The sequence below is a fragment of the Meriones unguiculatus genome, chromosome 7 (genome assembly GCF_030254825.1).
Source record: "Meriones unguiculatus strain TT.TT164.6M chromosome 7, Bangor_MerUng_6.1, whole genome shotgun sequence".
Taxonomy (NCBI): Eukaryota; Metazoa; Chordata; class Mammalia; order Rodentia; family Muridae; genus Meriones; species Meriones unguiculatus.
Window position 1 is genome coordinate 109,265,958 of NC_083355.1, and position 13,602 is coordinate 109,279,559.

The following is a 13,602-nucleotide window of genomic DNA, read 5'->3' on the forward strand; positions in this document are numbered from 1 at the left end:
ACAAGTCTCTAGAATATGCCCATTCCTGTGAGACAGGAAAGTTATATAGATGCAGACAAAAATCTGTCCACATTGAGGCATGTGATTATTAATGTGTGAGTTTCTATGAAGAAGCTGGGGAGCATGGATTTAGAGTTGTATTCTTTTTGAAGTGATTTGGAAAGTCCAGGACAAACGTTAGCTGCATTCCTACCTGGTGACATGAGGGTCAAAGATTGTGCCCTGTCTTTCTACCTTGACTGCTTCCCCTGTTACACATCAATTAACAGAAGGGAAGGTACAACGGGAAATCCAGTAGTCCTGTCATTTCAACATAGGTAGGGGTTTCCCATCAGGAAGTTGTTTTGCTAGGAAGAATGTCTAACTCCTTAGTACCATGGTACATTCACAGTATGAACACAGAGCATAGATTGTCTGGGACAGCCTTTCCTGTTAAGAGGGAGCAGTCCCTGGGGGATAAATAGGCATCAGTGTGCACTGAGGAGAGTAACACACCAGAAAGGCAGCCAACCGGAATTCAGGATTCATCTAACAGAGATACTGGCTGCTGGTATCTGCTCTGCAGGTAATGCCCATAATGCCTTCACTTTAGGGACAGAAGAAGGAGCCATCCCAGGATTGTGTGGTACTGGCTATGACCCAGAGGCTTGGCTTGGAGGCAGGTGATGGTGAGGACTTCTTCTTAAGGTACCGGGTTGGAATCAGGGGATAATTCTGGAATGAAAGAAAAAAAAAAAAAAAAAAAACTTCTTTCACTCTGGGTCTTCATGCCTATGGCAGCTGCAGATGCTCTGCCTGGGCTATGCTCTTGGAAAGTGAATGAAGTACTGAACCCATGCCTAGCCTGATTGCTGATGTAGGAGCCTGCAGGAAACAGGACTGTTACAGAGTCCCTCTCGGGATGGTGGCATGCCTGCCATGCTCACATCAGACAGTGACCCCACATCCCTTATAAATTCCATGCCTAAGAAAAAATGGTTCCACCCTCTCCTAGGGAAGACAATAAAACAACAACTCAGGCACTGATCCATGTCTTCTATACACACACATACACCAAACAAACAAACAAACAAACAAACCTAGCCTGTTTTCTGTGAAAATCATTTTGAACTACAATATTGCTGAATGCTTTTCCAAAGATGCAGTTGCATTATTCTGGCAGAGGGTGAAGCTCCTGGCTCCTCTGCAGGCATGACAGTGCCCTGGGGACAGGTGGCTCAGCTGTCACACCTCCCCCCTCCACTCTCTCCATTCCCTTCCTACACTCTTGTAGTGTTCTCTCCCCTCCATCTTCCCCTCTTATCCTCCTCCCTCCCACGTCCAGTCCTACTGACTTTCTTCCTTCCCCTTGCTCATTCCTTCTTCTCCCTTTTCCCACTTTGTCCTCTCTCCTCTCAATTCTTCTGCCTCCCCTTCCCATTCCTATAGCATGTACTTTTTCTTCTGATCTCGCCTACAGTGTGGACTGAGGTTGAAGATACGTGGCTGTTTATAAAGATCAAAACCTTCAACTGCAAATTTTTTTTAAGGTGCCTCTGGCCCCCAGTAAAGATATGTGTGGAGGAAATCTCCCTTTGGACAGCTTTCATGTATACTCCCATACCTGTGATAAGCCAGACTTTTTACTAATAATATACCCTGGGCCACTCAACAGGCTGTCCAGGGAGGTTTACCCATTTGCTTACTACCACACAGCCATCCTGTCAGTCAAAATAAAATCTGGTCCAGGTTTCAAACACTATTCATTTTCCAAGAAGCCTTTCAAGCCTGAGGTACAAACCACCATGTGGTACCCTGGCAGGGAAGAAAGGACCTTCTAATAGCTGTTCTTAGAGGTTCCGAGGCTTTGGCACTGAGCCAGATGTCTCCAGCGCTTTCTCTCAATTGACCTCCACACTCCCAGGGGAAAAAAAATGCCCTAGATTCAGACCATGGCCTTGAGGTTTCTTAGACATGTCACCTGGAGGATGGGGTAGATCCAAGACTCCTTCCCTGAGTCCTGACTAAAGGTTGGTGATAGGAGAGGGCACAAGTACAGAAGAGGGTTGCCTGCCTTCTAATGATGCCTTGTGCCAAGCCAGAAAAGGAGAGGAGACATTAAGATCACACAAGGCTTACACCCATCCCTGGGTTCTTCTCTTCCTTACTCTGTGACCCTGACATAGCCACTCACCCCTCTGGTTCTGGGTTCTCTGTTAGAAAACTGACTGCTGCAGCAGCACTTCCTACTATGGTAATAGGGAGAATATAATATGGTACTGTCATATGAGTGGCCAGACCACCTCACACAGAGTCACAGAGACAGCAAGGGACAGCACAGCAGGACACAATGCAGACCGGGTGGGAGGACTAGTGGATGGTCAGGGAGACACCTGGTCCTCAAAGGAGTTTTTCTTTTCAGCCTGGAGAACAGAGAAGATGGCCATCCTTGTAGCTCTAGGGCTCTTGATGGCTGGGTTTTGCCCTGCGGTCCTCTGCTACCCAGAAGGCACATTAGAAAGAGACACTATAACCCAAAGTGACCAAAACATTGAGACACAAATGGACAGTCTAACATTCCCTAACACTGACTTTGCCTTCACACTCTACAAGGAGATGGTTTTGAAGAATCCAGAAGATAATATCATCTTCTCCCCATTCAGCATATCTAGTGCCTTGGCAGTCCTGTTTCTGGGAGCAAACAACAACACCCAGAAAGAGATTCTAGAAGGTCTCAAGTTCAGGGCCACAACGATCCCTGAGATTGATGTCCACAGGGGCTTTGAGAACCTCATACACATGGCCAGCCGGCCAGAGAGCAGGGTGCAGGTCGGTATAGGCAGTGCTGTGTTTATTGAAAAGAGCCTGCCGATACAGGCAGAGTTCATTGGGAAGCTAAAGGCTCTCTACCAGGCTGACTTCTGCACAACCGAACTCCTGGAGACTCAAGAGGCCAAAGGGATCATCAACGCCTGTGTGAGGGAACAGACCCAAGAAAAAACCAACAAATTTATCTCAGACCTGGATGAGAGGACAATCATGGTGCTGGTGAATTATGTGTACTTTAAAGGTAAGAATGGTCACCGGTTGGGGGGTGGAGGGAGAGGGTACCCATGTTAACAGGGTGACCACTGGGAACAAAGTGCTCATGGCCTTGGAAACACGGATACCTAACTTCTTATTACTCACAAGCCTTACTTTTCCTCTGGGATGCTTCTGGACTTTGGTTGTAGTTCCTGGTATATACTCAACAGAAACCCTAAGCTGTCAGTTTAAGAGGGCTGATTTAGGCTGTGACTTAAACTTACTGACTAGTAGAATGCCATAGCTCACGTGTCCATTTCTACCTGTTGGGCATAAGCCATTGCTACTCTCTACAGAGACAGGGTTCCTCAGGTTGCTTACTGCAGGATATTTGTAATATCCTGTTGGTGGTCTCTATCCCTGCTGGAGAGCCTCTGTGTCTATCAGGGTCCAGGTGGGCTGGGGACATCTTGTCCTTGAAGAACCTGGCGACACTAGTCCTAATAGAGAAAGCAGCATGGCCCACAGTTAGTGAAGAAACCCGTGGACAGTTCCTATGCTGGACTTCTCCCCTGAGCCTTTTCTGTAACAAGCTGGACCTGGACATGGAAAACCAGGGACTGGGGAAAAGCCTTTAGAAAGAAGTGTCAGCCAGGTAGTATTCTGTGTTTAGGGCCTGGCTGCTTTGTGGGATTTTTTTCTTTTGTAAAATTTACTAGCCAGACAGCCTGGAAGGTTAGACTCCCCAAGACACATTCGTGGGCCAGGGTGCAGGATAGTTGGAAACTCAGCTGGAGATGTTCTGGGTAAGGGTATTGGGGGAAAATCCAGAGGTCCCGCACTTACAATACCCTGCCTAATAAGGCCAGGGAACAAGGTGACAGCCCAGAAATGAGTGTCTGACAGAAGTCATGATGTAACAAGACCTGGAGTAGATTTGGGTTGAATTAGAGATAGCCCAGGACAGAAGGAGGGCAGGCCTGAGGCTACAGGTAGACGAAAATCAAGGTGGCCATGGACAGAAAAAGAGGAGGACAGAGGACAGGGGTACAGGATGTCCCCAGAGCTGCTGTGGACTAGGGATGATGGAAGCAGAGTGCCAGTCTGAAGGATTACACTGTAGGGCATGACTCTCTCAACTCGCCCCAGGACCCAAGCTTCAAGGCTGCTTGGCTGTGAGGTGGGAATGTTTGTTCAGGCTGCTGGATCCTGAGCCCAAGAAACTAGTTCACTGCCAACTCCCATAGTGTGCCCTGATAGTGGAGACATAAACTAGGAATCTTGGATAAGTTAGAGTGAGATATCTGTGATGTGTGGAGATGGCCATTGTCCTTGAGTGAGATGAGGACTCATTACCCACACCTTAGCCCACACTCTATGGCTTCATGACTGCTTATGATGTGTGTGAACTCAGGTTCTCTTGCTGTTTCCCCTGAAACCTGTCCTACACACCATTGCTTTCTAAACTGAGTTTCCCCCCTGAGGAAGAAGGGGTCTTTGACTCACCCCAGGCTCCAGTCTCACTACTTTCACTCTCTTACATACTCTACCCTTAGATCCCTGACTGTGTCAGGAGCTCAGGTAGCTAGGCTCTAGCTTTGAGATTCCCCATTTCCAAATCAAAGCTTGAGACACTTCTCATGTCTAGCAGCTTGACCAATCACCAAGGTTTTTTGTTGTTGTTTGTTTGTTTGTTTGTTTCAATTCTAAGGGACACTCTGGGTGACTGAAGATAGATGGATGGCTGTCACAGTTCAGAAGCTGAGCATAAATGGTATGGAGGCACAGTCATTCTGGTACTGTTTAAGTCTGATAATTTGCTTCATCTTCAGGAAAATGGAAGATGCCCTTTGACCCTCATGACACATTTGAGTCCGACTTCCACTTGGACAAGGAGGGGACTGTGAAGGTGCCCATGATGAAAGTTGAGGACCTGACCGTACCCTACTTCCGGGATAAGGAGCTGTCCTGCTCTGTGGTGGAGCTGGAGTACACAGGCAGTGCCAGCGCCCTGTTCATCCTCCCTGACGAGGGCAAGATGCAGCAGGTGGAGGCCAGCTTGCGACCAGAGACCCTGAGGAAGTGGAAGGACTCTCTGAGGCCCAGGTATGTGTCCAAAGGACCTAGAGATGGCCTGACTCCTGATGCTGCTGTTGTCCTAATCACCAATGTTCTTGTGTATCAATTGGAGTCTCACTAATATCCAGTGAGATGGTGGAGAATCAGAAGGGGACAGGACATTGAGTTGAATTTCCATCTGATGACTCCATATTTTGGTGCTTGAACTTAGTGTCATTTTTGTTGTTCACAAAGTGAGATCTTTCAAAACAGGAGCTGAGGTATCCTCTGTCTCTAACAGGAGATTCAAGATTGCAAGGAATCTTGAATGAGTCCTGGCATGCAGCAAGACTAGTGGATCATATAACAGCTCTAGGAACCAGCTCAGCCTTGTGTAAACATCTCACCCACTAATCACTCATTAAATCACTATTTGTGAAATGATGACTTGAATACTTACTTTGTGACAAGCTCTGACTTAGACCTTGAGTTTATATCAGAGACTAAAGCACAGAATTTCTTATCCTTGTGGACTTTGTTGTAAATTGAGAAAGGGAGGGAATAGGGGGATGGAAATATAACTTACCATATAAGTTAAAGCTGAGAAGGGTGAGGTTAAGAAGTAGAGTGTCTAGGATAAGGAAAGCTGGAGTCTGACGCAGTGTGTAATCTTAAATAGAAGGTTCATTAGATGATGTCTGTGGGCCAGCATGACAGGAAAGACTGCATGTTGTGGGTCTAGGGGGAGAGAGCATTCTCTGTAAAGGAATATCTCGTATATCACTTGCCTGTCTTCTGTAAACACTCTCAGGCACTAATAATTAATGCATTAGAAAGAGCAAAATCAAATGGTCTATCTACAGATGGCAAGAGGGCTTCTCTCCAGTGAGAGGGCTGTCTGCTGAAGGGTGCCCATCAGACATAAGTTGGGTTGGGGAGGGCTCAGATTCCAGTGATTCATTTCTCTTTTTTTTTTATTCTCAGGAGGATTGATGAGTTCTACCTGCCCAAGTTCTTCCTATCCAAAGGCTACAGCCTGGAGGACATCCTTCCAGAGATGGGCATCAGGGAAGTCTTCTCCACACAGGCTGATCTCTCTGGGATCACAGGAACCAAGGACCTCAAAGTCTCTCAGGTAAGCCAAGAAACACTGCATCACTCACTTTGGGTCCTGGATGTTTATGGTGAAGGTCATGTGCACATGTGTGGAATGGTAAATATGTGGGAAACACTTGCATTTCTGAAATTTCTCATGCATGGGAGGGATAAATTACAGCCCAGGTACTCCTGCTGAGCTCATGCAGCCAGCCACTCCCTTTGCACCCTGGACTGACCCTCACCCAGGAGGCTACAATGGGAAAGTGCCTGTGCTTGGTTTTAAATCACCACGGGTCACAACCTGTGCTGTGCTGTAAGGCCACCCACAGTTCACTGCAGGGTCACCCACAACCCACTGCAGGGCCTCCCCCAATCCACGGCAGGACCAATGCATGGCCAGCCTCAGATTCTTCACTGCAGAGCTGGGCCAGCAGGTCTTTACCAGCACACAGAATAGTATCACTAAAGGCAAGAACAAGGGATCTATGGCAGTTCTGATAAAAAGCCTAAGAGCAGGAAAGAATACAAACTACATTCCCAAATGCACAGCCTGGCAGTGCCTCATGTTCTGTCCAGTGCCCACTCAGACCCTGGGTTCACATCTGAATCAGCAGGGCATGGCAGTCTGGGGATGTGAACCACGCCCTGTGCATTGCTGTTGTGCATCCCAAGGAGGCTGGAGTAGGAGGGATGCTGAAACCTGCCCTGGCTGCCAGCACACTTCTGCTCCTTCATGGATGTTGGAGGATGCCTGTGGGGGAATGCCTGTCAGTGCCTACTCCTGTCCTCCAGTTTGTAGTGGGCTTGAGGGCAACACAGATTCAGGCACTGAGCAGACCCAGGGCATGACTCATCTCACACCCTGAGTAGACTAGGGAAGAACCAGGGTTAGAGCTCATGGTAGGAACAGATAAATTCACCAGCCCATGAGGCCAGAAGTCCCTGCTTGTTCCAGGCTTCTGTCCTGCCCTCCCTGGTCTCCAGTTATTGATGTGTGTCTCTTCCCACAGGTGGTCCACAAGGCTGTGCTGGACATAAGTGAGACAAGCACAGAAGCAAGTGCCAACACAACAGTGAAATACATCTTCCTGTCTGGAAAACTGCAGCCTAAAATTGTGAAAATCCAAAAGCCAATCCTGTTCTTCATCATGGACACAAAATATCAGATTATCCACTTTATGGGCAAGATCATCAACCCCATGAAGAGCTAGAACTTCCCAAACAATGGGGCTTATGGCACATTCCTGAAGCCCTCACTCCTGAAGCTGCATGGGGCCTGTTGGTCAGGCCACCTCCTTTCCCCCTAGGGCTCCTACTTAGAGCAGATAAGCCTTTTTCTAGGTTCCTAGCTGACCAACCTCACATGTCAGATGGACACCTCAGCTTTCATCACCCAAAATGAAGAGGTAGGAGCACAGGATCAATAAATGTGTACCTGCACAGAAAGTGGCCAGGCTGTGTTCACTCACCTCCTATTGGCAGGACTATGGTCTCCAGTGACAACAGGGCAGTTGAGATTGTCACTCACACTCTGTGAGTCCTGTGACATCCCTCTGACTTACATACTATTATCAGTTGAAGAGGAATTTTAATTCAGAACATGGCTGCTCTGGCTAGAGATCACATCCAAAGAGTTTCTAAGTCTGTATGGTCTGGCTAGAATACAAGCAGGCCTTAATCCAGGAGACAGAAGCAAGTAGATCGGAGTTCAGGGCCAGCCTGGTATAGAGCAAGCATCAGGAAAAAAAAAAAAAAAAAGCTTTGGTCCAGGTTTGTTGGTACCCACCTTTAATCCCAACAATAAAGGTGAAGTTAGTTTTTAGAAGGAAGTATCCATGTTTGAAAGTGATGTCTAATTGAGTGGCAGTAAAAGAAAGTGATGAATCAGAGAAGATTTGACAGAATGGGATATTCCCAACACTCACAAGGAGAGAGAGGAATGGAAAGATATCTAAAGGGCAATGCAGAGAGAGGAGGCAGTTTTACTGGAGTTTTACAGAGAGAGGTTACATGAAAGAACAAGCTAGACACAGGTGAAAGCGGAATGAGCCAGAGAATGAGAAGGAACAAGAAGATTAGAATAGATTGCTGAGCTGGGTGTGGTGTTGAATGCCTGTAATCCTAGAACTCTGGGAAACAGAGACAGGGAGGTCACTGTGAATTCAAGGCCAGCCTGGTTTATAAAGTCCCAGACTGGCAAGGCTACACGGAGAAATTCTGTCTCAGAAAAAAAGAAAGGAAGGAAAGAGAAAGAAAAAATTGCTGAAGTAGCTTGAAGCCAAGCAGAGCAATTCAGAGGCCAAGAGAAAAGCCAGATTGAATAAGTTAGCTGGGAGGAGTTTGAGCCAGAACAGCGGAATTGAACCAGCCAGGCTTTGAGCTCAGTAAGAACAAGGACAGCAGCTATCGACCATAGCCTATCCTCTGCATACAGGTCAGATCCAGATGTACAGCAGCAGTGAATGAGTGCGTGAAAGTGTGAGCACACGCATGCACACATGTATGAGGAATGTTTGGAAGTCAAATCTTATGAAAATGAAGCCTGAGTCTTATCAGCAAGCCAGTACATTTACCAAGGCAGATGGTCATGCACAGAAAGGAACAGGTTGGTCTTCTTTCTATAGGGGTCTTTGATGACAAGAGGCTTTCTAGCAAGCTCAGCTTCCTGGAAGAGTGGGCTTCTCTTGGCTCCTTCACAGATGCTGATCTTGAAGAGTTTAAGTTAGCCTGGATATAGTTAGCCTAGTTAGCCTGAGTATAACTCCATTTTGAAATAAAGATCTTGACTGGGAGCTGAATTCAAGTACCAGGAAATATCACAGAATATTCACGTGGAAGAAAACAAAGTTAACTCTCCTAGCAACAGCCTCCAGGAAATATTACAGAATAAATGCTTCATAGAAAATAGAGACAAACTCCCTGGCAATAATCAATGGGAATTGGGTGGGAAAATTCTCCCCAATGTTTCAGATATAGTTTAGAAAAATGGCCATTGTGATTATATGCCTTAGCCGTTATGATTGTGTGCCTCAGAAAAGGTCACCTTGCCCCTCTAACTTTTATGCAATCCTGTAACGCCAAGGCTTGTACCCCCCTGCTTGCTGCCATGGAAACCCTCCACCCCTGCTCACAGACTTTCCCTTTAAAAATCCTGTTCACTCAGAGCTCGGGGTCCCACTTCTCTACTGCTGCGTCAGTGAGACTTGGGTCCCAAGTTCGATCGCTCTCGTAATAAAGCTCTCTTGCTATTGTATCAAGTTGTCTCCTGGTGATCTCTGAGGGTCCCATGTACCCGGCATTACAAACTGGAGTCCAGAAAGTTCCAGGCTGCCCAAGGCCACATGCGAAAATGGCATCAGGGCATATGATGATCAATTCTGGCAAATGCAGAGTGAGCTAGGGCAGGGGAATTAATTTATCACGGTGAGAGAGATGGGTCTGGGAAATGCCTGTGATCTGAGGCAGGGACCTGGATCCCTAGGATTAGGTACCCAAAGTTGGGTGCATGAGCCAGCTGGGATATCTGTGTTTACACTGTGTCAAGCACTGAGAAAAAAGCAATGTCTGAGGCAGAGGTACCTCTTGTGGACTTACCTTCTTGCTGGAAAAGCTTGAAGAACACAACACAACATTCCAGAGGCATGTAGGAAAAACAAGCAAAGGGAGGTGGCAAGAGCAGATGAGAGGCAGCAGAGAATTCAAGGAAATGAGCAACTGGCCACAGAAATTGGGCTCTTAGCAACTGACAGCAAGAGCCAGGGTCCTGAGACAGAATAAGCTTGGAAAGTTCCAACACGGAAGCAGTTTCACAAAAACATTATACCTTTACAAAACAAAGAAAGTCTCAAGTCAAAACAAGTTTTTAAAATCAATTTGTTTATTTATTCATTTTACATTCTGATCATAGGCCCCTCCTTTCTCTCCTCCCAATCCCATCCTCCCTCCCTCTTCCCTCCTCCCCCATCCACTAATCCTCAGAAATGGGGAGTCCCTCCTATCGAACCCACTCATCAAGTCCCATCAGGACTGAGATCATCCTCTCCCCCTGTGGTCTGAGGATGCAGCACGGTAAAGTGATCATAAAGCAGGTAACAGAGTCCATGTCAGAGGGAGTCCCTGCTCCCCTTACTAGATAGCCCACATGAAGCCTGAGCTGCCCATCAGCTACATCTGTGTAAGGGGGCCTAAGTCTAGTCCATGCATGGTCCTTTGTTGGTGCTTCAGACTCCACAAGCCCCTATGGGTCCTGGTTAGTTGGCTCTATTGGACTTCTTGTGGAGTTCCTGTCACCTCCAGATCCTTCTATCCTTCACCTCACCTTTCCATAAAGCTCCCTATGCTTCACCCAGTGTTTGACTGTGAGTCTCAGCATCTGTTTTGATACATTGCTGGGGGGAGCCTCTCAGAGAACAGCTGTGCTAGGCTCCTGTCTTCAAGTATAGCAGAATATAATTAGTTGTGCCAGAAGTAAGTTCTCTTCTATGGGTGGGGGGTGGGGGTGTCCTCAGGTTGGGCCAGACATTGCTTAGACATTCCCTCAATCTCTGCTCAATCTTTATTCCTGTACATCTTGTAGGCAGGGTAAATTTGGGGTCGAAATTTTTGTGGGTGGCCTGGCATTCCCCTTCCTCCACTAGGAGCTTAGAGGTGTCCTCTTCAGTTTCCTTGAACCCTGCTACTAGGAGTCTCAGCTAGGTTTACCTCTATATCCTCCCAGAAGCCTACCCTGTCATAGGTTTCCAGCTTGTCACAGAGATGCCTCCACCAACTGTTTCTTTTCTCTCTGTAGGCCCTCTGTCATCCCGCCCCTGTTCTTCCCAAGTCTCCCTCATTTTCCTCTGTTCTCCCTCTCCTACCATGTTCCCTCTCTTCAGCCACTTCTGCTGTCTATTCTATTTTACCTTCTGAGTGAGATTTAAGTATCCTCCCTTCAGTCCTCTTTGTTACCTATTTTTTTTTGGGGGGGGGGTCTGTAAATTGCAGTATGTTTACCCTATACTATATGGCTAAAATCAGCTTATAAGTGAGTACATACCCTGTGTGGCTTTCTGGGTCTGGGTTCCCTCACTCAGGATAATCTTTTCTAGTTTCACTCATTTGCCTGAAAATTTCATGTTTTCCTTGTTTTCAGTAGCTGAGTAATATTCCATTGTGTAAATGTATCACAGTTTCTTTATCCGTTCTCCGGTCGGGGATGTCTAGGTTGTTTCGAGATCCTGGCTCTTATAAATAAAGCTGCTATGAATATAGTTGAGCAAGTGTCCTTGTTGAATAGTAGAGCATCTTTTGAGTGGTATAGCTGAGTCTTGAGGTAGAGATATTCCCAATTTTCTGAGAGAGTGCCACATTGATTTCCAAAATGGTTGTACAAGTTTGCACTCCCACCAGCAGTGGAGAAGTGTTCCCCTTTCTCCACATCCTCACCAGCATGTGCTGTCACTTGAGTTTTTAATCTTAGCCATTCTGATGGGTATAAGACGGAATCTCAGAGTTGTTTTGATTTGCATTTTTCTGATGACTAAAGATGTTGAGCATTTCTTTAAGCGCTTCCAGGCAATTGGAGATTCCTCTATTGAGAATTCTCTGTTTAGTTCTGTACCCCATTTTAATTGGATTTTGATTGCTGGTGTTTATTTTCTTGAGTTCTTTATACATTTTGGATGTAGGATTGGTGAAGATCTTTTCCCAATCTGTAGCCTGCTGTTTTGTTCTCTTGACAATATCTTTTTGTCTTACAGAAGCTTTTCAGTTTTGTGAGATCCCATTATTGATTGTTGATCTCAGAGCCAGGGTGTCAGTGTTCAGGTGTCAGTGTCAGGGTGAAACTGATTCCTGTGCCAATGAATGGAAGGCTCTTTCCCACTTCCTCTTCTAATAGATTTAGTGTGTCTGGTATTATGTTGAGGTCTTTGATCCACCTGGACTTTAGTTTTGTGCAAGGTGATAAATATGGATCGTTTGCATTTGCTACATGTAGACATCCACTTAACCAGCATCATTTGTTGAAGATGATTTCTTTTTTTCTATTGTATATTTTTTGGCTCCTTTGTCAAAAATCAAGAGTTCATATGTGTGTGGGTTTATTTCTGGGTCTTCTATTTGATTCCATTGATCAATCAGTCTATTTCTATGCCAGTACCATGCAGTTTTTATTACTATTGCTCTGTGGTATAGCTTGATGTTGGTGATGAGGATACCTCCAGAAGTTCTTTTATTGTATAGGATTGTTTTAGCTATTTGAAGTTTTTTGTTTTTCCATATGAAGTTTAGAATTGATTGTTCTTTCAAGGTCTGTAAAGAATTCTGTTGGTATTTCGATGGGAATTGTATTGAATCTGTAGATTACTTTTGGTAAGATGGCCATTTTTTTTTTATGTTAATCCTACTGATCCATGAGCATGGGACCTCTTTCCATCTTCTGATATCTTCTTCATGTTCTTTCTTCAGGGACTTAAAGTTCCTGTTATACAGATCTTTGACTTGCTTGGTTAGAGTTACATCAAGATACTTTACATATGTATATGTAAAGTGGCTATTGTCAAGAATGTATTTTTCATAATTTGTTTCTCAGCTTGTTTGTCATTTGTATACAAGAGGGCTACTGATTTTTTTAATTAGTTTTGTATCCAGCCACCTTGCTAAAGGTGTTTGTGAGCTGCAGGAGTTCTCTGGTACAGTTTTGGGGGTCACCTATGTATACTATCATATCATCTGCAAATAGCAATTCTTTGGCTCCCTCCTTTCTAAGTTGTATCCCCTTGATCTTTTTTGTTGTCTTAAAGCTCTACCTAGGACTTCAAGTACTACACTGAAGAGATATGTAGGGGATGGGCAGCCTTGTCTTGTCTCTGATTTCAATGGGATTGCTTTAACTTTCTCTCCATTTAATTTGGTGTTGGCTATAGGCTTGCTGTATATTGCCTTTATTGTGTTTAGGTATGTCCCTTGTATCCCTTTTATTTCAAAGGCTTTTAACATGAGGGGGTGTTGACTTTTGTTGAATGCTTCTTCGGCATCTAATGGGACGATCATGTTTTTTTTTTCTTTAAGTTTGTTTATATGGTGGATGATGTTGATGTATTTTTGTACAATAAACCTCCCCTGCATGCCTGAGATGAAACCTACTTGGTAAGGGTAGATAATATTTTTATGTGTTCTTGGGTTTGGTTTGCAAGTATTTTGTTGAGTGTTTTTGCATCAATGTTCACAAGGGAAATTGGTCTGAAATTCTTTTTTTGTTGGGTCTTTTGTGGTTTAGGTGTCAGGATAACTGTGGCCTCAGAGAATGAGTTTAGCAATGTTCCTTCTGGTTTTAGTGGACTTGTTTGAAGAGCATTAGTATTAGTTCTTCTTTGAAAATCTGATAGAATTTTGCACTGAAACCATCTGGCCTTGGCTTTTTTTTTTTTGGATGGGAGATTTTAAAGACTGCTTCTATTTTCT

General features: G+C 45.3%; 1 protein-coding gene across 2 annotated transcripts; it reads left to right on the top strand.

The window, feature by feature from the left end:
* The first annotated feature begins 509 nt into the window (after nt 1-509).
* LOC110554376 (serine protease inhibitor A3N-like) lies at nt 510-9,416 on the top strand. 2 transcript variants are annotated; one of them, XM_060388119.1, is made up of 5 exons: nt 510-565; nt 2,402-3,049; nt 4,836-5,109; nt 6,046-6,196; nt 7,170-9,416. In XM_060388119.1, exons 2-5 carry the CDS (start codon nt 2,419-2,421, stop codon nt 7,368-7,370), a joined length of 1,257 nt encoding a protein of 418 aa, XP_060244102.1. In that variant the 5' UTR covers nt 510-565; nt 2,402-2,418; the 3' UTR covers nt 7,371-9,416. The 2 variants fall into 2 exon arrangements, with proteins under 2 accessions (XP_060244102.1, XP_060244101.1); XM_060388118.1 differs by having other exon boundaries at nt 533-668.
* Nucleotides 9,417-13,602: the final 4,186 nt, after the last annotated feature.

Excerpts from the sequence above, each read along its gene's own strand:
- LOC110554376 (XM_060388118.1), top strand. The coding sequence starts at position 635 with ATGACCCAGAGGCTTGGCTTGGAGGCAGGTGATG. Across the intron at positions 669-2,401 it reads TGGCTTGGAGGCAGGTGATG|CCTGGAGAACAGAGAAGATG; the intron begins GTGAGGACTTCT and ends TTTTCTTTTCAG. Across the intron at positions 5,110-6,045 it reads AAGGACTCTCTGAGGCCCAG|GAGGATTGATGAGTTCTACC; the intron begins GTATGTGTCCAA and ends TTTTATTCTCAG.